This window comes from Cricetulus griseus, chromosome X (assembly GCF_003668045.3).
Source record: "Cricetulus griseus strain 17A/GY chromosome X, alternate assembly CriGri-PICRH-1.0, whole genome shotgun sequence".
In the NCBI taxonomy this organism is placed as follows: domain Eukaryota; kingdom Metazoa; phylum Chordata; class Mammalia; order Rodentia; family Cricetidae; genus Cricetulus; species Cricetulus griseus.
The window spans coordinates 40,782,318-40,808,740 of NC_048604.1; the positions used below are offsets into that span (position 1 = coordinate 40,782,318).

The 26,423-nt window shown below is 37.1% G+C and overlaps 1 protein-coding gene across 6 annotated transcripts in view; it reads right to left on the reverse strand.

Moving 5' to 3' along the window:
* Window positions 1-26,423, reverse strand: part of Radx (RPA1 related single stranded DNA binding protein, X-linked) — a 147,154-nt gene that overhangs the window by 7,960 nt on the left and 112,771 nt on the right. For 5 of the 6 annotated variants that reach the window (XM_035450219.1, XM_035450218.1, XM_035450217.1 and 2 more), the window contains 3 exons: window positions 21,782-21,855; window positions 3,395-3,685; window positions 1,547-1,714 (listed from right to left, as the gene is read on the reverse strand). In XM_035450219.1, coding sequence (XP_035306110.1) covers window positions 1,547-1,714; window positions 3,395-3,685; window positions 21,782-21,855 — 533 coding nt within the window. The remainder of the gene's footprint in view (window positions 1-1,546; window positions 1,715-3,394; window positions 3,686-21,781; window positions 21,856-26,423) is intronic. The other variant, XM_027433675.2, reaches the window with a different exon arrangement.

The following is a 26,423-nucleotide window of genomic DNA, read 5'->3' on the forward strand; positions in this document are numbered from 1 at the left end:
ATATAAATAAGTGAGAAAGGCTGGACCTGGGGATATAAAAAGGGGAACTTTCACTTTTACACAGGATTTTTCTGCAACTGTTAGAAAATTTAAATTATTAATACAATCACATAGCTTTTGTGATTAAAAATGTAGCTTATAGTGTTTAAAAGATGACACCAGTGTTATCCCATGAGCCACTGTTTTATATCACCAAGCCTATTTTGATCTCACATGCTAGAATCGTGAAAGAAATGGAAAAGTTTGGAATCAGGCAAATTTTCAGATTCAAATCCAAGCTCTGTAATTTATGCAGGAAAAACACTGAATTTCAGTGTGGCTACCTGTAAATAGGGCGTAGCAGTGTTCATTTTGACAGGCTTTCTATGAGGATTAGTCGAAAGGTCAGGAACACTGATCAGCACAGAATTACATCAACACTACCATTATTACTGCTTTATCATAAAAGATGTGATATTCCACTCACAATGAATCACTTTGCTTTTAGTTAGCACTTCACCTTTCTCCTCTAGTGATCTGTGTCCTTCATGTCCAAATATTAACTACTTAGCAGACTGGTACCAGGTACTTTTCATGTGACCATGCTAATAATGACTGGAAGAATACTGGCCCTAACAATGAGAAGATAAGTGGGAACTCTGACCTACAATTTGTGTATCAAGAACTGTATATGTATATACCAGAAAAATGTGACAGAGTAGATATGAAAAAATATGAATACAATTGTTAGGAAAGCCCAAGGGGCTGTGAAATGACATTGCAAGGAAATGATATTGCAAGATAAAATAGGAAAAATCCTGAATCTCATAAATTTAGATACTCAACTCAGTTTGCACAACCAGTAATGTCAAGTTATGTCACCATCAGATAGAATTCATAAGACATGCTCCAAATCAACAGAGATTCTAGAGTTTCATCAGCTTGGAGAGACCCAACAGAAACTTGTAATAAATGGCTTTCTTAAATGCTCTTTCAAATGCATTATCTTGTTGAGCTCAATGAAAATGAAATGTGCTCAAGAAATAGAAAGAACACCAGAATGAACAAGACAACTATAATTGCAGTGCTAAGTTTATAAGTACAGAATGGGAAACTTAGTTGGTATTGTATGAAACAACATAAATAGCTGAAACGTTTTGCTATTGGGATCATATATGGTCTTAGAAGTCCTAAAGGAGTGGAATGGATAACACTTGAATAACCAAACATTTATGAGAAAACAATACTGTAGTACATTACTATCATATTATAATTTGAGGCAATTATGCAGCAAAAGTATAGAGGACAAAAGGGAAGATTTACACTACTTCATGTGCATACCCTGTCAGACTGATGAAGTAATTATAATGGTAAAAAATGTTCTTTGTGGCTCATTGGAATAGAAACAAGCTATTTAATTTATTTAAAAGAAACACTCACATTTAACTCTTAGGGGGACACTTAGCAAATGAGTAAGGCTACAGTAGTTTAAATAATAAAAATTCTGCCATTGAGAAAAGGTTAGGATCGTTTATAGTATTTTTTTTTCTAAACAAAAACAAGTCACCTGCAACTTCCTTGATATCTGACAATCTTCCACTGCCAGGTGCTTCTGGTGGGTACACACAACTGTAGTTCATGCAGGTCAAAAACGTGTCTATTTGAGATGTGCGGACATCTTCCGGAGAATACATAGGTAGAAATGCAACATCAATTGCAATCTCATGGTTCAAACCTGTGAGTGAAAGACCATAGATTATTAAATGTTCAAGTGGCTTGGAATATTTTGCTACTTTCAAGTTTCCTGGTTTGATCCTAATGTGTGCCTAATAGTTTGAGACCTGTAAATACCTGTTTACACACCAGGAACTAAACTCAAATTGATTTTGATAGGCTGTACCTTCTCACCAAGGTTGTTGTCTGACAATTAGAAGACCCATTTCCATATCTTAGCTCTATACATTTTATCTCTGTATTAATTTAAACCATTAAAGACCAGAATTTATGGGTTATAAAATAACATGTGAAAACATATTATTTTGTGAGATTTATTTAAATATGCTTCATTGATATTGGTGATTATGAAAATTAGAAGGTTAAGGTAGACATATTTTTATACCTTTGCAAATCAAAGCTAGTTGAAGACAAAAGCTCATTTGTAACTATGTTAATAATATAATAACTTTACATGGTATATTTATACTTAAATTTTGTTTGAATTAAAAATATTATTCCAATATTTAATATTTGTTTTCTTTGGAAAAAAAGTGGTTGAGACTGAGGAAATCTAAATTTTTAATCATAGCCTGCTTTCTGCCAAGCCTGAGTGTGAGACTTGAAACCATGTAAGTTTTCTTTAGCTCTGAAACTGAATATGCAATCAAATAAATAAAAGAATGTCATTTCTCCATGCCAAAATGCTCATGGAAAAATTACTGTCAAATGGTAGTAAATTGGTTATCTTTACGAAGCTAGTGACACCTACATTCTATCCTTCCTTTAAAATTCATAAATGCCTCATCTTTCATCTCTAAACCATCCTTGAAAAGAGGTAAGATAACATTTATATAAAAATAGCACACTTCTAACATCGACTCAATCTGGTGAGCAGAATGACAAATTTGTGTTCTTTATACCCTATTCTTGCTTTTAGCTGACTCATAGCCAAAGCTAATAAAAAGTGACAATTACCTATGAGTCAGCTGAGACTTACAGTCAATCTGCTTCAATCAATCTGTAGCATGTTAAAGGAGAAAAAAACATTCAGTCTCTGTGTTTCTTTATGACTCTTTGTTTCTGTTGTTACTTTATGTGACATATGGGAAATCTTGGTATGGGTTTTGTTTCCTAGATGTGGAACTAAGTTTGATAAAGAACCTGACAAAATCAAGCACCAGAGTCTAGTGAAGACCATCTGAAAGTTAGATTTCTCATTATACATGAATATTTATACCTTATACTCCATGTATGCATATTTACATGTGAGGAAACAGGAAAAGAAGGGGAAGAAGGGAATAATGGTGAAAAATAACACTGGTGAAAGTTAGGGCCCTTAGCACTAATACTATGGATGGAAAGATCAACAAAGAGTAGTCCTATATCCATCATGGGTAAAGGAAAGCTCTATTAGTTCTCATTCTCATATCCCCCCAAATTTCTAAGGACTCGCTAGTGTTGAGAAGCCAACAATCTGAGCTTAATTTCAGAATTAACACTTCTCTCATTTAGTTTGAGCCAAAGAGAACGCCCCCCCCGCCCCGCCTTGGACTTCTGTATGGAGAGGGTGCTTATATTTTTTTAAGTTTAACTTCTATCTATATTTAATAAATGCATTAAGTTATAAATAAACAAATAAATACAAGTAAATACATTAAATTAATAGTATTCAAGAATAATGGAAGAGCAGTTCACCTACCTAAGATGGTTACTTCAAAGTGTCCAAGGCTTCGGGCACTCTGAAATTCATCGAGTTTGGGTTGCTTTCCTTCAGGAGGTATGTATTTTGATGGTTGAGTATTATACTGCTTGGCAAGAAACTTTCCATACTCCAGAACAAATTTCCGTGGAACACTTTCAGGATAAACATGACTGTAATGTAGGTGGTCTCTCAGGCTAAACTTCTTATCTTTCCACAGCTGACTCTCCCATCTATCATATGCTGTTCTTCTGGACTTCCCTGTGGAACTAGAACTTGAACTTTCTCGGCCTGTTCAAAACACAATGAGATAGGCACAATGGGCCCATAAACTAGCTAAATCAAGGCATTCACTATATTAAAGAAAACAGATTAATGAGGAAGAGTTAAGTAGCTTTAAAATGAAAATTGACTATCTAAAAGATAATTCTTATTGAAGTCAGGAAAGATGAGTCTGGATTGATGGCTCAGTGGTTAATTGTTCTTGCAGATGGGTTGGGTTCAAGTCCCAGCACTCACATAGTGACTCACGACTGTCCATAACTTCAGTTGCTGGGGATCCAGCACCCTCTTATGACCTATGCAAGCACCAGGCACATGTGTGTTGTAAACGACATACATGCAGGCAAAACACACAAATACATAAAATATATACATCTTTTTAAAATGTGCAAAAGTTTTGAAAAAAACGTTCAGAAAGAATTAAACTTGTTTTCTAAATAAATTTTCCTTTAAAATAATGAATGATGCAGTTTTCTCATTTGTTGGAATTATGGACATTTTTAATCATCATCTTTATGGTATTTCTATATTTTCCAAATGCTCTTGCATAAACATGTTCCCTTTATTTTATATAATGCAACCACAGAGAAATCAAATTCATTACAATGGTAATATTCATTCATTCATTTGTTTATGTCAGTAGCTTCAACTGTCAAGTTGATATAGCCCAGCATCATTTGAGGGCATCTCAAGTTGGAGAATGCCCAGATCAGACTGCTCTGCAGCCATGTCTGTGAGAAATTATCATAGCTAATAATTGATGTGTGGTGGTTCAGGCCACTGTAGCTATCACTGTAGCCTGATGCTACTCCTGGGCTATAAGACAGCAAGCCCCAAATCAGCATTCCTTTATGCTCTCTGCTTCAGTTCCTGCTTTCTGGTTCCTGCCTTTGGCCTCCCTCCATGATGGACTCTCACATGTAAGCCAAATAATCATTTTGTTCACCAAGTTGCTTTTGGTTAGTGTTTTATCTCAGCAACAGAGAAGCACACTAGTATAGTTTGTATTTTATAGAGTCTCATATAGTCCAGGCTAGACTATTAACTCAATATGCAACTGAAGCTTGCCTTGAACCTCTGAGCATTCTGCCTTGGGCTCACAAGGGCTGTGGTTGCAGGTATGTGCTACACCCAGGTAACTATGGAAATCACTTATTATTGGTAGAATTCAAACCTAAAATAAAACTGTTAATTTCTGCTACAAGTGATCTGAAAAAAATACAGGTTTTTTTCTCAAATAACACTTCTCCTACAAACAAATTTTACATTTAGTGTGTATGATACTCCTTCAAGATATAAATAATATATGATAAAGAAGGAGGAAAATAAATTGAGATTAAAGATCTCAGGATTTGGGCTGGTAAAATGGCTCTGTGGGTAAGGGTGGTTGCTGCTGAGCCTGACAACCTGAGTTCAATCCCCCAGGATTCAACATGGTATGAAGAGATAACTCTCACAAAAATTGTCCTTTGACCTCTACATGTGAGCTGTGTTGTACACACATGTACACACACAATCATCAAATGTTAAAAGGAGGTGTCTATTCTTATTATTTATTATTTATTTTAATTATTTTGTGTTTAATATATGCATGAGTGCATACAGATACATGTGTATAGAGGGCCAGAGTTTTAGTATTTTCCTACATTGCTCTTCACCTTATTTTTGAGGTTCTTTAACTGAAGCTGAAACTTACTGATTGTCTAGGCTGGCCGGGCAGCAACCTCCAGTTATTTGCCTGCTTCTGTCTCCATGGCATTGAAATTACAGGTATGTGCTCCTCTCCTTGTCTTTTTAAGTAGGTGCTAGATATCTGGGCTCAGCTTGTCAGACTTGCAGAACAAGTACCTTGTTGAATGAGCCATTTCCCTAGGCTCCTATTTGTTTGCTATTAAGAAATCAATTTATTATCTATGTACAATGCAACTGGTATGTTTAGTTTCTAAAGGAGAATGTAAGTTAGCCCTTACACATTATGACATTTGTTCAACAATTATTGTGTACCTATTGCACTAAGGAATTTGGTACAACTAATATTTTGATTGAACAACACAACTTTGGGAGTAAAGACACATCCACACTAAAATCAGAACAAAAATAGATTTAAAAATAAGACTCTCAAGCCAGGCAGTGATGGCCCACAACTTTAATCCCAGCACTTGGCAGGCAGAGTCAGGCAGATCTCTGTGAGTTCAAGGTCAGCCTGGTCTATAAAACTACATAGAGAAACGCTGTCATAAAAAAACAAAAATTGTAATTTTATAAAAATTAAATAAAAAACAGAAAAAAACAAAAATCAAATCAAATTACCATATTAAAAATCCAAAAAGAAAAAGACTCTCATGTTGTTGGTTCTACTAAGACAAGTTATAGGAAACTGCATTTTGAAGTTAACCAAGTTGCTTCTTTGTAATTGCTTGCTGTCATGCTGTTGATTCCTGTCCTAGCATAAGAAACCTTGATGAGTCAGAGAAACAAAGCTTCACCATGGTTAATATGCCACTCTTGGCATTTCAGATTTTATCTTTTATCCAAATCTATAAACCAACCACAGTGCTTGGTTTCTTAAGAGCAGCTGGAGACCTACTGCAAAAAAAATGTTACATGTTAAAAGATAGCATCAAAAGGGAAGGTATAGAAATTGAATGCATACTTCTATTAATCAGGAACCTAAAACACCAAAGTGCCATAAGAGTTATTTTAAATTAAAATCAAGCTGATAAACTTTCCTATGATGACATTGATAATAAAATGGATAAACAATGACCCACACATGAAAAGAAAGGAATATACTCCAATACAAGAAAACAGGCTTAAACCGAAGACTGAGAACTGATTTTATTATTTTAATTTTCTATAAATAAAACCTTTTATTTAAACTAATAAAAGTATTTGGGACAGCAGAAAGCAGTTGAGTACAGTGGCACAAGGCTATAATCTTGGCATTTCGAAAACTGAAAGGCAGAGCCATGAGAATTGTGACTTAGAGACACAGGTGCGCTGTGTTAGTGAAACACTGTATAAAAGAAAAGGATGAACAGCAGGAAGCAACAAGTAACTACTCAATAACTCAAACCATACTGAACATTCCCACAGCATGAACAAGTCATTCTGTATTTTAATCTTTTAAAAATAAACATTTATCTTACCTTATGGAAATAAATTTTTGAGCTTGTCAGGAATAACTCATGAACACACACACATACACACACACAATGTATTATTAGAGACTATAAGGGTATATACATGTTTAATGAAAATTCCCCCAAAACCATTCTTTATATTTTTATCTTAATAATTTCAGGTTAAAATCTCCTACTTTAATTACATATTTCTAACAAATGAATATGAAATAAGTACAGGTAACATTGGCATACACAGGGTTGTGAATGACTACATGTCCAAGGATATTACGAAAGAGAAAAAAATATATTCAGGCTTCATGTTTCTCTAAAAATGAGATGAGGAGTCTTAAACAAGAATTCTTTTATGTTTAGTTTTAACATTACCAGAATTACCATACAAAATACATATTTGTTAATCTTAGTAAAAATAAAAAGATATGCCACTAAATCAATAAAAAGTTATCCATGTGGGCTGGAGAAATGGCTCAGTAGCTAGGAGCATGGGCCACTCTTGATAAGGACCCAGGTTCAGTTCCCAGAACCACACAGCAGCTCACAATTCCTGTAATTCCAGTCCTAGGGATCCGATGCAGACATACATGCAGGCAAACCATCCATACACATAAAATAAAAAAATAATTTAAAAATAGGCATCCTTGGTGAGAGTGTTAGGATAGGAGATAGGGAACATGTATGAAAATTAAAGTTAGTTTTCTTTGGTATAGCTGACTTTGGAACTATGTCAATAATTAACTAAATAATAAAACAAGTATTATCTAAATATATTTAAAGAAATCAACCCCTAGTATTAAAACAAAAGAAGTAAACTTAAATGTCCACCCATTTTGTAATAGAACCACACATAAAGGAATATTACAAGTTATCAAGCTATAATAGTGGGTATGCCATAAAAACAAAGGAACTGAAAAGAAGCACAGAACTTATTCTGAGCCTCTTAAATTTGTGGTTGGTATTATGGTTTTGACATGCCCCTCCCTAAAAGGCTCAGGTCTAACCAGTGGATCTATCCTTTGGTGGTTTTTCAGATACGCATACCCTTGATGGCCTGGGAAGTTTCACAGGTAAGTAAACACAAAGATTTGCAGTTCTTGATTTGAATGATTTTATAGGGGTTTCTCGGTCAAGAGAGCAGGGAGCCATTTTCACAGGTCACCTCAGGCTGCTCATAGGAAAAGGAAGAAGAGCCTGGATTCTTGCAGTGGAATGGTTTCCTTTATTTTAATCTTGTATGTGAAATTTATTTATTTGAATTGGAAGTATAAATGTGAAATAATGTTTTGTCTTAACATTATCTAAATACCTAGTAATCAATAAAGAAAACACGTTTTTCTGCCCCCCTGCAGATGCTTAGAAATAACAACTAGACAAGTATATATTGAAACCTATATATACCTTGACTGCAATTGCTAACTACTACAGCTCTGTGGGGAAATGACTGATTTCATGTCTGGGGAAAGAATGTTGAAGAGGGGCCTGTAAACATGCTGTAAAAACCAATAGCAAAATTCTGACACCCCACTACTATCATATATCATTACACTCATATGAACAGCATAAGCATACATGAAGAATTTCTGACCCACCAAATGTGGCAGACTGTCACTAGTAATGATAGTGTTAAAAAAGGAAGCAAAACCAAACCAAAGCAACAGCAACAAATCTGCCTTATAACTGGTCACTTCTGGAAGATGCTTGTGATATGAATCATTATTTTGAAAACTGACGAAGAAAAATAGAAAGTAAATTTTTCTTCTTAAGTAAATGAACTACATGTCTACATAATCAAGTAAGCAGAAAACTCTCTCCTTATGGAGCTGTTTTTCTTCTCAGGCTGTGAGTACAGAAGGACATATAAAATTATGTGAACATTTGAACCCAAGCATTTATCATCAGTAGCTGACAGCATCAAGAAACAAGGAAACTTTATAACCCTCTAAAAAAGTGTAGAGTGTGTTAAAACTCCTGCAACAACCCCCAAGTAGGTAACAAGGAACAAGGAAACCAAACAAAACGAAAGTAGGATTCTCCCTTTCATGGTCTGCCCTAATCACATATACATATGAGCAATACAAATGAACTCAGCAGATTGTGTGTGTGTGTGTGTGTGTGTGTGTGTGTGTGTGTGTGTGTGTGTGTGTGTGTGTGTGTGTTTGTTCATAATAGGACACTAAGAGGTGGTTGTGGGCACTTGAGAAGCTGAAGAGGGGAGAATAGGGTGGAAGTGGTGTAAATACACTACTTAGGTATGAAACACCAAAAATGCTAATTAAATAAAGGAAACATTGAATTGTAATGACTAAGCTGAAACTGTCACAGGGGACTGGGTGAGAAACCTGGACAACGAAGGCTCAGTGAACACTTATTCTGGGTGCAGACAACTTGAAAACAGAGGGAAGCTTTACTGGAGTTAACTTGGCTTTTCTCTGCCCCTCCTTGTGTACAGCAGGATTCTTGAAGAGGGAAGTCAGGATTCATTCTGTGAAGTCATGATCTTGGATACCTTACTCACAAATCATATAGCTTTCTTCTTTTTGTTTTCCTTATGTTGTGTGTGGGGAATGGGGTGTGTGAGCCCATGAGAGTGTGCAGAGGCCAAAGGTCAACACCAGCTAGCTTCCTCTATTGCGCTCCACCTTAGCTTTTTTAAAATTAACTTTTTCACACAAGCTATTTTGAGAATAATCTTTGCCTCCCCGAACTCCTCCTAGAACACCTTCACCTTCCTATCCACCTAAATTCATGTTTCTCAAAAACGAACAGAAAACATCAAAACCAGGAAAAGCAAGAAAAAAAAAGCCATGAAAATCAGTTTTGATTTCCACCTTACTTTTTGAGATAAGATCTCTCAGCAAACCTAGCCTATTTAGCTAGTCTGGTTGGCCAGTGAGCTAAGGGTTATCTACTCATCTCATTCTGCCCTGTCCCAACTACTGGGCTTATTGTTGTGCCTCCCCCTCACTTTTTGCCCCCCCAACAATTCAAACTTAGATCTCCATGCTTGTACAAGCACTTTACTTGCTGAGCCATTTCCCAGCCCAATTTAGATCTCTTCTGACTTGCCAGGGCATACCTGAAGTACAATTCCGGTTCGTGTAACTTAAGGCTAGCAAAGCATGAAAACACTGTCAAGTGGACAAGGCACCTGCAAAAATCTGGAGCAAGAAATGGAAACTGAGATAAAAAGCAGTCGTCTAAGGTCACAAGGGAAAAGCCAGTTTGAAATTTTGGTTTTGAAACTGGTGCATTCAAGTCACACATGAATCCTAGGTAATTTGGGACAGACTCCCTCTAAGTCACAAATGCAGAAAAGCCCTAAGACCTTAACTTTCACTTGAGGTTGCTTCAGAGGCTTAGTGGAAGTCCAGCTAAGTACTGAAGGAGGGCTACAGCACAGAGACAATCTGCTAAGGTTGGGGGAAGTGGTATTTCATTTTAGCTTTCTGTTGTTCTGAGAAATGTTTGTCAGGACAATAGATGGACATAGTTCAGGAAAAGAGAATTTTGTAGCTACATGCAATGAGTATCTACCAAGAATTGGAGGAAGTCACTAGATAAACAGACATTTATAGTTTTCAGAAATAAAAAAAATCAGCAAACCTTATGAGTATGAAAAAGCTGATTTCCATAGTCACTTCATCATAATATTCTAATATTCAGTTTTCAGTAAGAAGTCAAAGCCTTACAAAGGAGAAGGTGAATACAATACATTCAAAAGAAAAAAAAAAAACAAAAACAAAAACAAATGAACCATCAAAGACAAGGCCCAGACACTGGAATTCCAGTAAAAGTATTTTTAAACAAATGGCTCAAATATGCTTTAAACATGGGAAATTGAGAATTGCTCAAAGAGATAAATATAAAAATAGTAATCTAGGCAAAAATCAAAACTAAACTAGAGAAATAGTACTTGAATCAATGAGGATGTCAGTTTGGAGGTCTGGCTAATCTATGGAGTCTCTGGTAGTGGATCAGTATTTATCCCTAGTATATGAATGGACTTGGGAGCCCTCTCCACATAGAGGGATACTCTCTCAGCCTAGACACACAGGGAAGGGCCTAGGTCCTGCTCCAAATGATATGACAGACTTTTCAGATCCCCCATGGAAGGCCTCACCCGCCCTGGGGAGCAGAAAGGGGATGGGATAGGGGGTCTTTGGGGGGCAGGGGAAGAGGAGAGGCAGAGGGAGAGGGAACTGGGATTGACAAGTAAAAGAAGCTTGTTTCTAATTTAAATAAAAAGGGGAAAAACAAAATCAAAATATCAAAGAGAAAAACCACAATAATAAAATAACAGAAAAAGAGAATTCACTCTAGGGCTTCAGTGGTATTTCTGGGGAAGGCAGAAAGAGAATCATCAAAATGGGAAGTTGATTAAGGAGCAGAAAAGAAAGAAAAAGATTTAAGAAAAGTAGAGCCTAGGGAACTGGTGTGGCAACAATAAGCTGACCAACACTGATATCGGAGTTGTAAAGGTAGAGAAGGAAGGAGTGTCTGAAGAAATAATGGCCCCAGATTTCACAATGAGATAGATTATAACAAAATGGATGAAAGGCATGACAAAAGAAAGATATACAAAAGCAAGGGAGAGGCAGTTTGGCAAGGACAAAAATGTGTTTTAAAGCAGAATCCTCATAAAACACCCACAGGACCAGTGATCCAGAACACTGGGGAAAACGTTAAATAAGGATTCTATTTGGAGCAAAACTTTACTTCAAGAATGAGTAGGAGATCAAGACATTGAAGAGGGATGGAAAAGGAGGATTTGGTTAGCACATATAACCTGCAAGAAGTGTTAAAGGCCATGCTTTAGTGAACATGAAAGGACACAGAGCTGTATGGCACCACGGAGCCAGTATAGGTTTAAAGTGAAATCAGGCACTAGGGAAATTCCAGAGATCTACAAGGATGACACCAACTAACCGTCTAAGCAACAGTGGAGAGGCTACCTTAAATGCCCTCCCCTGATAACGAGATTGACAACTAATTCATATACCATCCCAGAGCCTTCATCCAATAGCTGATGGAAGCAGAAGCAGACACCCACAGCTAAAAACTGAACTGAACTGGTATCCAGTTGCAGAGAAGGAGGAGTGATGAGCAAAGGGGTCAAGACCACGCTGGTGAAACCCACAGAAACAGCTGACCTGAACAAGCGGGAGCTCTTAGCCCCCAGACTGATCACTGGGAAACCAGCATGGAACTGATCCAGACCCCATGAATGTGGGTGTCAGTGAGGAGGCCTTGGAAATATATTGGGCCTCTTGTCGTAGATCAGTACTTATCCCTAGCGTAGGAATGGACTTTGGGAGCCCTTTTCACATAGAGAGAAACTCCCTCAGCCTAGACACACGAGGAAGGGCCTAGGCCTTATCCCAAAGGATATGACAGACTCTGAAGACCCCCAGTATTGGATAGGTAGGATGTTAGTGGTGAGCAGGGGAGGAAGGGAGAGGGAACTGGGATTGGCATGTAAAACAATCTTGTTTCTAATTTAAATAGAAAATTAAAAAAAGAATGAAGACCTTGGGTAAAGTTAACTTCATTGACAAATATCAAAGTTCACATTGCTGTATTTTTGTTTTTATGTCTATTTTTTGTAGTGATATTTTGTTTATATTCTAACAAATAAAGCTTGCCTGAAGATCAGAGAGCAGAGCTAGCCACTAGTTAAACATAGAGGTCTGGACATCTGCACAGGCAGACAGAAGTGATGTGGCTGGGTGGAGAGAGGAATACAAGGTGGGAAAAGACAGGAGTTCAGTCTCTTCGGCTGGGAAGTTGAGGATGTAAGGTGTGGCTGTGGTTTGCTCCTTTATTTCTCTGATCTTTCAGTATTTGTCCCAATATCTGACTCTGGGCTTTTATTATTAAGACCTACTAAAACACATGTTACAAGTTTTTAATCTTCTATCTGAAATCAATCATGTTTGCTATGTATAAGATATAATTAAATGTGATAGGACACATAACGCACATAGATATAATCTGTGATGACACGATAAATAGTGGAGGATAGGGAAACATGGATAGGAGCACAGTCTTTATATACTATTGAAAATAGTTGCTGTCAAATTATGTTGCTATAAATGTAGAATGTTAAATTTAATCTTCATGGTAATCATAGGTGAAACAGTGTTCTGTATTTGTGACTTTCTACAATTATAGATCCAATCAACTTTGGATTAAAAGCATTTAAAAACAATTGTCTATATGATTCGATATGTCTAGGTTATAGTCAAATACTACGTCTATTTATATAAGGGAACTGAACATATGAACATTTTGGTATCTGAGGGGAGTACCGGCATCAAAACCTTGCCTATCCCGAAGGTGCAAATCTGTCTTCAAATACACACATACATGTACAGGCAAGGAAATGAGATAATAATCCAGATTGGTTTATATAAAAAAGCTACTTAAACACAGAGCAAGGCAGTGATGCAGGAAACGAGGGACAAGCAAAGCTTGATACATAGGAAACAAAACAGTCAAAAGTGTGCCCATCCTTCTCAGTTATGAAATTCAGTAAAAATCAAATGCCATAGTCAAAGGGAAAAGCTGAGCAAATGGAGAAAATGACACAAGTATTCACTCATTATACCGGACTCACTCTAGATACAAAGACAACATAGGTTGAAAGCAAAAGGATAGGATTCATCTTGAATACTAACCAGATGAGATCTAGAGTAGCTGTTACTATCAGACAAAACAGACTGTAATCCAGCAACTCTTGTAAAAGATAAAAGAAATGATCTATTGAGAAGAGTCAACTCATCAAATTATGTAATAATTATAAACTTATATGAAATAAACAGGTCACTCAAGCTCAAGAGGATAATATTAATGGAATTCAAGGGAAAACATTTTACACTGGTAGCTGGAGATTTCAGAACATCATCTTGAATAATTGCTAGAGCATCTAGGTAGGAGATAAATAAGGAAAATAATGATTGAACTATATTGTAAACCAAACAGAACAGACATATATAGAACACTCCAAACCCAAAAAGTAAAGTACACATTCTTCTCAAGAATATATGAGACATTTCCCTGAAAAACCATATGCTAGGCCACAAAACAAGTCTCAATAAGTTAAAAAAAAAACTTCCGAAATCTCCACTTTTCTAACTGTGACAGAATGAAGTTAGAAACAAATAATGGAGAAAAAGTAAGAGAATTCACAGGTCTGTGAAAATGAAACAACAAAGTAATAAGCAATAGTTCAAAGACAAACTCATAAAGGGAATCAGAAAATATTTTGAGGTGCATGAACAAGAAAATACAGTATGGAACCCAGGAGACATAACGAGGTGATGGTGGAACCACATACTGTTGTAGATGCTGATAGTAAGAGTTTCCAAATCAATAACCAAACTTTATGTTGTGAGAAATCAAGAAATAGTGTTTAGAGCAAGATATGAAACAAAGAATACAAAAACCTAAACTTTTGTTTGAAAATAGCAAAATTATCTTGTATATATGTGTGCATATGTGTTCATATGCACATGTCTATGCATGTGTAGAACCCAGAGGTCAATGCTGGTTGTTCTCAATCATTACCTTTCCGACCTTAATTTTAATTATATTTTTATTGCTTGATTTATTGTGTGTGTGTGTGTGTGTGTGTGTGTGTGTGTGTGTGTGTGTGCGCGCGCGCGCGCGTGCGCGCGCGCATGTGTGCGTGTGTGTTTAGGGCTAAATATTAGGGATTGGATAACCTATGGGGGCGTATTCCCTTCAGAAGAGTGATTCTTTCTTTCTCTTAGCAGCCATTGCCTGTAGTTCTTCATCTAGTAATGGGACCTGATGTAATTTCTTCCTACCTATGTTGAAATGCCAACTGTCATTCTCTTACTAGCCTAGAATTTAACTGATAGGGTAGGCTGGCATGCCAGCAAGCCCCAGGGATCCTCTTGTCTTTACCTCCCAGGGATGGGTTTACAAATGCCTGGGGCCACAACTACCTTTTTTAAAACCTGTGTGCTGGGAATGAAAACCTTTCTCCACATGCTTGCATAACAAAGAACTTTACCAATTAAACTGTCTCTTCAGCGCGAAAATTATCTTTAGATAGACTGGCCAAGCAAAAAGAGAAGATACAAATGACTAAACTCAGAGACGAAACTGTGGTTCTTTAGAGAACTAATTAATATTGCAGTGGAATACTAGAAGTGATCATGTGTCAATAATCCAGGTAATAGAACAGATGCTGCCTAGGAACAAATAAATGGCTTGAATTTACCCAGATGTAGGCATTCTCAGCATACCTCTAACAATTAGTGATTGAACTAAAAGCCCAAACCCCATCAACAAGACAAGTACAAAAACAGACAGCTTCACTGAGAACTCTATAAAATATTTAAAGCAGAACTGGGCTGGGGTATGGTTCAGTGGAGTCCTTGGCTAGAATGTGAGAGGCCTCAGGCTTAGTCCCCCGTATGGAAAAAAATAAGCACAAATCTTCCAAAGGATTATAAAACAGAAGATGGAAGAATACTTCCTTTCCCATTCTACAAGGCCAGTATTTCCAGTACCAAAGTCTGATAAAGGCACTTAAAAAGAAAATCACATACACATATCCTTTAGGAATGTCTCTTAATATAGATGCAGAATTATGAAAAATTATCAACAAACCAGTTTCAAAAGAGTATTAACAAGGTCCTATGCCACAATAAAGTAGGATTTATCTGAGAAATGTTCAAGTTGTTCAACATAAGAAAAGAAATATATCACATTAATTCAATGATGACAATACCACATAATTATCTCAAATGGTGTCAAAAGGCATTTAACAAAATCCAACGCCCACTCATGGATAAAAGCACTTAGCAAACTAGGAATAGGTGGGAACTTGAGATGACAATGGTAATGTATAAAAGAAAAAAGTCAATATATAATCCTTACTTAATGGAGAAGTAAGAAAGACTTTTCCCTTATCTATGGCTATACCATCCTGAAAGTGCTGAATCTCATATGAAAAAAAATTTCCCAGTGATGTTGCACAAAATGAGGTTGCTCACATTCCTTATTGCTTCTCAAAACCGTACTATAAGAAAGAAAATGGGAAATAGAGATGGAAGGAGTAAAAGAGAAAGAGAGGGCTGGTAAGATAAAGGTTCTTACTATGAAGCCTGACAACCTGAGTTCAAACCCCAAGATCTACATGTTAGAAGGAGATACCTACTTCTAGAAGGTGTTACCAGAGGTTGGCATATGAACAGTGACACCACACACACATGCTTCATTTATCCCCCATGAGTAAATAAATATAACACAAAATTTAAAGGTTAAAAATAAATAAAAGGAAGAGATGGATGTCCTCAAGTTGGAAAGGGACAGTAATATTACCCTTATCCTCTTCCAGGGGATCCAATTTCCATTCCCAGAACCCACATGGCAGCTCACAGCCACCTGTAACTCCAGTTCCAGAGGAATCAACACCCTCTTCTGGCAAGCATGTTGTGCACAGATTTACATGCTGGCCAAATTCCCATACACATAAAAATATTTCAAATGTCAAAGTTCTATTTCAGATTTGCTTCACTATGTAAAGTTCAAAATCTTTAAACAACAACAAAATTACCCTTACTTGCAGATTATATGATGCCATGTATAGGAAATCTGTCAGAATCAAGTAAAAAGTAATTACAACTACTAAAGTCATTTAGCAAGTTGGCAGGATATAGGATCAACACACATAAAAAAAAAACATGTCTTAGAGATTCACATCCAGAACCCATGAAGACTTACAAAAATTAGATACTCCAAATCAATTCCTCAAACCATAAAAACAGGCAATAAATATATGAAAATATGTTCAACATCTTTACTTATCAGAGAATAGAAATAAAATACACATTGAGATTCCATTTTACCACACTAAAATAGTTATCATTAAGAAAATAAACCAGTATTTATCCTTAGTGCATGAATGGACTTTGGAAGCCCATTCCACACAGGGATAGTCTCTCGCCCAGATACACAGGGGAGGGCCTAGGCCCCGCTCCAAATAGTATGACAGATTTTTGAAGATCTCCCATGGAAGGCCTCATCCTCCATGGGGAGTGGATGGGGGTTGGATGGGGGCTGGGACGGGGGAATTGGTGAGGGGCATGGGAGGATGGGAGGGAGAGGAACTGGGACTGATATGTAAAATAAGATTGTTTCTAATTTAAATAAAAATATTAGAAAAAGAAAATAAACCACAAAGATTTATGAAAATGGGAGGTAGGAATCCTTCTCTGGTAGGACTATAGTACAGCTGGTGTCGAACTCACTGAGAATGTTCATAAAATAGAATTATTTTATGATCCACCTATAACAATTATAGGCATATATCTGAAGGACTCTAACCCAGCATACAAGAGCTACTTGTACACCCACGTTTATGTATCATCTCCAGTTCATATGTTTAAATTTTGTCGGTTAATGTTCCATCTTTAAAGGGTTGATTGACTACAAACCTATCAGTTTGGGACCTAAGTCAGGTGGGTGTCCTCACATGAAGAGGAGTCTTGGACACACAGTAGAAATAGCATAAAGACAGCACAACAACCATCCATAAGCCAAGGAGAGAAGCTTCAGAAGAAACCTAACCTACCCCACAGCTTTTAGGCTTCAAACTGTGTGGAAACAAATGTCTTCTGTTCTAACCACAGAGTGTATGGCATTTCATTATTTCAAACCTTGCAAATTAACACAGTTGCTTACTTCTGATGGAGTTCTCAGTCTTTTCAATTGATACAAAATGTGGGCACCTGAGGCTTTAACAGTGACTCATCATTTCTGCTTTCAATTGCAACACTGTCTAGATTAAATTGGTTATATTTTCAAAATTATGTCTCATTTTCTTGTTCTTTATTTTTGTGACTACTACTATATATTCCTGCCTTTCATCATCACTTCCTGGATACTTTGTCTCTAGAATGGTTTTCATCACATCTTTTCTCCACATAGACACCACAGTAGAGTCTTAAAATCAAAACAAAAGCATACCATTCTGTTTATCTTTAAACTCTTTGTCTTGATGTCTAAAGTCCAAGATTCTTCATATCATATCATATGTGCTTCATTGACTTAGTCTTTTGACATTTCTTTAGTCACTAGACTATTTCCTGTCTCTTGCTTTATGCTGCAACATACCAAAACTCTAACTGCCCCAGACCTTAGTAGGCCCCCAGACCTTAGTACAACTGACTCCATGTTGGAAATACCATTCAGGCTGTGAAATTCAGCAGGTAGACAGCACCACCTGACAAAACGAAAACAAAGGCCTAATCCATCAAAGTCTATAGTTCTGGGAAATTTTGCAAATGTACTAGCCTTGCTTTTTAGAATCTGTAATTATGCTTCTGGTTAACTGTTCTTGTTAACTGAAGTATGTCAACTCAGGATATGTTTGTGCTTAAAAGTTCACCCTGAGAAAGGCTTGGAGCTACACTAGGATCACAAACACCCAGTGTAGTTGCCAACTGGCTAATACAGACTTTGAATTGGTTTAAACCTGTACCCAAGTTGCCTTTTTAGTGGCTATCACACAACAAAAACACTTGGTTGTATTTTGAACATTGTATGAAATTTCTTCTTTCTGAACTTGTGCTACAACTGATTTTGCCTATGTATCTGCCAAAACTCCACTGATCTTTTATGAATTAATCAGGTATCACATGGACAGAAGTCTCTCAGGTTTATTTTTCCTTTCCTTTTTTTCTTTAGGTTTTTCGAGACAGGGTTTCTCTGTGTAGCTTTGGAACCAGTCCTGGCACTCGCTCTGTAGACCAGGCTGGCCTGGAACTCAACAGAGATCCTCTTGTCTCTGCCTCCTGAGTGCTGGGATTAAAGGTGTGTACCACCAATACCCGGCTTATTTTTCCTTTTAAAGAAACAGAAAAATGGATAAACAGAAACTAATGCATTATCAATATACTTATTAAGCAGAATTATGTATTTTATACACATGTTTTCCATAGCTGCAAAAGTATTTTCATGTTTTATATTTGATTTTTCCGTGGAAAATTTTCAAACATACTAAGAGTGGCCTGCAAGCCTGTCAATGGGACATCTTGATCAGAAATTGATTTAGGAAGAATCAGGTGTCAACCTCAGGTATGTGAGCCTGGGCCATATGGGAAAGGTACTAAATGACAGCAAGGAAGTGAGCTAGTAAGCAGCATTCAATTCCTGCCCCCAGGTGCTTCTTCCCTGACTTACTTCCATGATGGATTGTAACCTATATGCTGAAATAAACCTACTCCTCCCCAAGTTTCTTTTGGTTATAGTGTTTACCAGAGCCACAGACAGCAAACTAGAACAATTACTGATCTATGTTCACAGCCTCTGGAAAAAAAGGGATTTTTAAAAAGGATTGATTATTTTAAGTATAGAGATGCTTCAAATACCCCTAAATTCAGCTAGAGAGATGCTTCAGTGTGTGTGCTGGCTAGTTTTGTGGTTGTTTTGGTCAACTTGACACAAGTTAGGGTCATTTTGGTAGAAGGCATCTTACTTGAGAATATGCTTCTATAGGTCTGGCCTATAGGAAACTCTGTAGGGCATTTTCTTGACTGATGATCATGTGGATGGGCCTTGATCACTTGATGCATTACCATCCGTGAGCTGGTGGTCCTGGTGATTCAGGAAGCCAGGCTGACCAAACCAGTATGCAGCATTTCTCTATGGCTCCTACACCAGTTCTTGCCCAAACTACCCCAGATGCTAGACGACAAATTAAAAGATGAAATATACCCTTTCCAACCCAACTTGCTTTTGGTCATGGTGTTTTATCACAGCAATAGAAACCGTTACTAATACAGTGGGTAAAGCAGTTCCCACACAAGTGTGAAGATCAATTTCCAATTCCGTGAACCAAGTAAATCATGTGTGTGTGTGTGATCCCAGTGTTCCTATGGTGGTAAGGGAGGAGAAACAGCAGACTCTTGGGATATTCAAAACCCAGATAGCCTCCCTGGTGTACATAGTGACAAACGACAAAGAGATCCTTTCTCAAGGTGGAAGGTGAGGACTGACATTCAAAGTTCTTCTCTGAGTTCCATATGCCACAGCATATATGCATCTGTATGCACACTCATGAGTGCACACTTGCATACACACACACACACACACACACACACACAGAGAGAGAGAGAGAGAGAGAGAGAGAGATCATATATATACACAAAAATACCAACATTTCATATCATGTAACAATCAATAAAAACCATACCAAAAAACTTTGGAACACTTTACCAACCCATCATATTTAAGAAGATAATATGGAACAAAACTACAGTCTCATAAAATTCACAGCCAAAGACAAGATGGAGATAAAGGGCTCAAATTAAAATGTTAAAGCCATAGAGATTAGTCCTTAGTTTCAGATTCCACTTAAAGCAAATAATTCTAATGACATTCTACCAGTACTAAATTGTATTATGAAATCACTTCAGAAACCAACCCTAAGTTCAAATCATTTGACCTAATAGCAAAGAAAGAAAACAAGATTTGCTTAGAACATTGCATTTGATCTCTTCTCCCTTGAAAGCATCCTCCATGTTAAAATTAAAACAAAGCAGAAAAAAAACAAGCAAACAAACAAAAAAACCAAAGACTTGCTTTCCCTATTCTGACTGTCAATTTAAATTAAACCTGCTTAACCACTCTCATGTTAACTAAAATACCTCATATTTGCTGCTACCAAAGTAATAAACTTATATTTTTCTGGTACTTATACTCTTAAAGATCATCATTTGTCCTTTTATTGATACAAATGATCTTTACCTACTAGTGCTATTGGGTAGCAGGAAAAAAATTAAAAGGGAACATTAAGACAAAAATGCTGATGAAAGTCACTTTTAAGGTAGAAAAAAAATGCTTTCGTTTTGTAGTGACACTGATTATATTTTAAGAGTGTATACAAGAGCACCTCCAAATGGACGGAAGGGTATATGCTGCTAAATGTGCTAAATAGGAGGGTTTATTTTGTTAACAAGAAAGGTACTTTGTGGGCTTTTCTAGAACTTTAGTATATATCAGATATTCAGCAAATACTTTTGGGTAGTGATCAAATGATGTGACATTTGGCAAAACTGGCTCTTTGAACATATCTTTTTCTTTCAGGAGTTGCTGTTTCTTGGAACATCACTCATAAGATGAGTTTAAAACATACTAGGTATATAGATATAAATACTTTTTTTAGTTGAAAAGGCAGTTCACTGTTTGCAGCAGACAGGATTGGGAACACACACTTATCACATAGCCATGGTCTGACTCTGATGAGATTGTAACCACTTCCCTTGCACACACACTTGTCCTTCTTTGTGAAAGTATCAACCTTAACCTTCCTCTCTGCTTGCCAGTGTTTTCTGCTCTGTGTCTGGGGTTAATCTATTCCTTCTAGCCAATATCATTTCTGTGTGGATCTCCCTTTAAAGCATATCTTACCATTTTAATACTTGGTAGTTTCCAGATAAGATAAATTTCAAGAAAAATGGATTAAACATACAATTAAACACATTTCTGGGGTGCAGTGCAACGCTTAAATATACCTATACAATGTATAATGATGAGATCAGGGTAACTGGAAGATCTATCACCTCATAAACTTAGCATTTGTGTTTGAATCCGTTTGTAAATACATAGCTACTGTCAATTATAGTTACTTTAATGAGTTACAGAACACTAGAGGTAATTCCTGTTAAATGTACAATGATACCTTATAAGCATTTTATCTCCATGCTTGTATTCCTACTCCTAGGGTCTGGCAGTCATTATTATAGTTGCATGCAGTTTTCAGATATAACCAAACAGTATTTTTCATGATGACTTACACTAATATGAAACACTCTATCTTTTGCTAGTAGGAGCTATAACACAATACTGAAGAATAAAATAAAATATTCATTTGCATGCATCAGAGTTACACAAACTTTTGTAAGGAATAATAATTAAAACAGCAACATACGGTGGAAGGGACTTGGTGAACGGTGTTTGCTTCCTTTACTTGATGCAGGAGAATGTGGCTGAGGTATAGCAATCCTGCAAATGATAAAAACATGAGATAACCACCAATTGTAAAAAAAAAATAGACTTCGATGTGAGAAAAACCTAATTGAGTCTATTCAAAATTTATTTTAATTCAATACATTTCTTAAAGTAATACATTAAATATACAAGTAATTACTAAACTTCCATAATAATATAGTTCAAAACAGAGCAATGGAGTTACATTTTATGATAAAAGAGAACATTTAATTTCATTATATATCAACTAAAGATGGCCACACTTTTGTTCCCTTATCATGGGAATTTCAAAGTGAGTTTTCATGTTTTCAACAGTTCTGTAAAACAACCTTTCCAATTCTACAACTTCTCTTTCTAGTTTGTTACTTCCATAGTACTTCAGAACTGCATTTATTTTCTTCAGCAAGGAACAATTCTATGCCTCTTTTCTTCTGTTTCATTAACTCAATGTTTGCCCTTCGAATTTTAACTCAGTTATTATTTCCTATAGAATCTTCCCCTGAATTTTAGTTAGGGATAACTTCTTCTTTTCTAAGCTAAAATAGTACCAGAACAAACAGAATAAAACAGTGTTGCTAGATGCTATCCTCTGTGCACCACATGGCTATTGCCCTGTGATCAGCAGCTGGAATTACTGAAGACAACACAAGATTGGGCTCATTGATGTTCCTTCATGGAGGGATGTGTCTGAAGGGGTCCTACCCCTCTCCCAAATTCTATAAGCAGTTAACAGTTGCTAGGAAAGGGGAGGTTCAGTGGTGTAGCTGATTATGAGTTTCCCATGTTACAGTAAATGACCCCTTACCTATGATCCTGTAAATAATCCTAATTAAACTCATTGATTCAACGAACTAGGCCTGGAAAGAATCATTAATTTAGGATGGATGTTTATATTACCAGAAAAGTTCACCCAACACTTGGCACATTAATCCAGGACACAAAAGAATTAAAAGTGAGAAGTACCATTGCCTCTGTTGTGGGCTATAGGACATACAACTGAAGCTAAGCCATCTGAGGGTGGAGTGTTTGTGTGGAGAATCCTGGTATTGTTGTCCTTCCTAGTGTAGTATGGAATGGTGTGCCTTCCTCCTTTAATTACCCTTGCATTATCCCTCATATGGGTGAAATAACATTCAACTAATGCTGCTGTATTTGACAGTAGGGTGCCCCTTGAGAATTCCAGATTGACTGCTTTCCTGTATGTGGTATGGAATGCAAGACCCCTTGAAGGATGGCACCTATCATGTAAGTATGGAGATGTCCCTCAAATGGTTAATGAAGGATATATTATGATCCACAAAAGTAACATGTTTGGGACAGGATCTTAAAAAAGTTGTGGTGGCGGTTGTGTGGCCTTTGCTCTGGGCGATAAGACAAGTAAATGAGTTTGAGTTTTCTGCCTAGAATGACTGCCTATGAAATGGAGATAATTCAACAAGAAAAAACAAAACAAAACATGTGGATGCTATTTTCTGTAATAGCCACTGAATTATCAGGAAAAATAAAAGATAGAAGGATAAAGGAGGGAGTTGAATAGGATAGAGGAACTGGCTTGACATTTATTAACAGGGAATGAAGAAAAGAGCACAAATTATATCTGTGGTAAATAGCCTCTCTAGGGATACACAAACTTGGATTCCATGGGAAGAACTGGACAATGAGGAGGGACAAAATGAGACAGAAGTGATGAAAGACACCCCCTATTTACCCCCCCATCCACTCTTCCTCCATCTCTGTTCCAAAAGGGGCAGGCCTCCCACTGGAGTCAACAAAGCACGGCACATCAAGTTGAGGCAGGACCAAGTTCCTCCCATCACTGGTAGATAGGAGGCAGTGGGAGGAAGCAGGAGGAGAGGAGGGAAGGGAAACTGTGGTAGGTAAATAATTTAAATGAAAAAAAAATAAAAAGATATCATAATGAAGTCCATTATTTTGTACACTAATTAAAATTAATATGTGGCCGGGCAGTGGTGGTGCACACCTTTAATCCCAGCACTTGAGAAGCAGAGGCAGGCGGATCTCTGTGAGTTCCTGATCTACAAGAGATAGTTTCAGGACAGGCTCCAAAGCCCAGAGAAACCCTGTCTCGAAAAACAAAAAAATTTAATATGTGGCTGAAGAGATGGCTTAGCAGATAGACTGCCACCAATACTGCTGACTTGAGTTTGATCCCTAAGACCCATATGGTGGAAGGGAACATACAACTCTTGGAAGTTCTTTTCTGACCTCCATGTGTATACCATGGCATATGTATGACCACATGTGCACACACAATACATAATATATGTAATAAAATTAAAAATTAACTTTTAAAAGATTAGGCTTATGTTTCAGAGATCCAAAAATGTTTGCTAGTCTAGAATACCAGAGGAAATACAAACAGGATGAAATGAAGAAAAGAGTTCAGACTTCTGGGATTCTACAGGCAGGAAATGAGCTGTAAGAGAGAAAGAACTTTCTACAAAGAACTCCAGTACCACAGGAAATAACCAAAATGATTGACTAATGACAATACATGAGATTAAAGATATTCTGCATAACAAAATAAATTACCAATAAAGAGACAGCCTGTATAATAGGAGAAAAATCTGTCTTGTATAGTTTGTCTTGTATAGTTCATACAGGAGATCAATTTCCAGAATACATAAAGAACTGTAAAAGTTTATCACCCAAATCCAAAACTTCCTATCAATAAGATGAATAGAGTTTTCCCAAAAGAAGAAATTCAAATGGCAAATAAAAATTTTAAGAATGGTTAAACATCCTTAGACATAGGAGAATTAAATCTACTTTGAGGTGCAATTTCATCCCACTCAGAATGGCTATCATTAAGCAAATGTGTGCGAACAAATGTTGGTAAGGATGTGAGGGGAGAAGAGAGGGCTCCTTATCAACTTATAAACATCTGGGAAGTATGTAAACTGGTGGAACACTGTAGAAATCATAGTGGAGAATAGTCACAACTAAAAACACAAATGTCATAACTAAGCTATACCATTCTGGGCATTTACCCAGAGAATTCTATATTCTGTCACAAGATATTTGCATATCTATGCATACTATGTCACTGTTCACAACAGCTAGGAAATGGAATCAGATCATATTTCCATTAACTGAGGATTAGATAATGAAATTTCTTCAGCTGTAAAGAAAAGTGAAATAGAGTTGGTACAGGAGACCACTTCCTGAACATAATACTAGTAGCACAGACACTGAGAACCACAATTAATAAAATGGGACCTCCTGAAACTGAGAAGCTTCTTTAAGGCAAAGGACACAGTCAACAAGACAAAACGGCAGCCCACAGACTGGGAAAAGATATTCACCAACCCCACATCAGACAGAGGCCTGATCTCCAAAATTTACAAACAACTCAAACTAGTTTCCGAAACACCAATCAATAATCCAATTAAAAAGTAGAGTACAGGCCAGGCGTTGGTGGCACACACCTTTAGTTCCAGCACTCGGGAGACAGAGGCAGGCAGATCTCTGTGAGTTCAAGGCCAGCCTGGTCTCCAGAGCAAGTGCCAGGATAGGCTCCAAAGCTACAGAGAGAAACCCTGTCTCGAAAAACCAAAAAGGAAAGTGGAGTACAGAACTAAATAGAGAATTTTCAATAGAGTAATATAAAATGGTTGAAAGACACACAAAGTGCTCAATATCTTTAGCCATCAGAGAAACGCAAATCAAAACAACTCTGAGATACCATCATACACCTGTCAGAATGCCTAAAATCAAAACCACCAAGGATAGCTTATGCTGGAGAGGATGCGGAGAAAAGGGAACACTCCTTCACTGCTGGTGGGAGTGCCAACTTGCACAGCCACTTTGGAAATCAGTACGGCAACTCCTCAGGAAAATGGGAATCAGTCTACCACAAGATCCAGCAATCCCACTCTTAGGGATATACCCAAAAGATGCACATGCATACAACAAGGACATCTGTTCAACTCTGTTCATAGCAGCATTATTTGTAATAGCCAGAAACTGTAAGCAACCTAGATGCCCTTCAACTGAAGAATGGATAGAGAAAATGTGATACATTTACACAATGGAGTACTACTCAGTGGAAAAAAATAATGGAATCTTGAAATTCACAGGCAAATGGATGGAACTAGAAGAAACCATTCTGAGCGAGGTAAGGTAACCCAGTCACAAAAAGACAAACATGGCATGTACTCACTCATATATGGATTTTAGACATAGAGCAAAGAATAACCAGCCTACAATCCACACCGCCAGAGAAGCTAGGAAAGAAGGAGGATCCTAAAAGAGACATACATGGTCCCCTAGAGAAGGGGAAAGGGACAAGATCTTCTGAGCAAATTGGGAGCATGGGGGAAGGGAGAGGGAGCTAGGAGACTGAGGAGGGGAGAAGAAGAGGTGAGAGGAAGACATGAGGGAGCAGGAAGGTTGAGTCAGGGGAAGAATAGATGAGAGCAAGATAAGAGATATCATAATAGAGGGAGCCATTATAGGTTTAAAGAGAAATCTGGCACTAGGCAAATGTCCAGAGATCTACAAGGATGACACCAGCTAACAATCTAAGCACTAATGGAGAGGCTACCTTAAATACCCTCCTC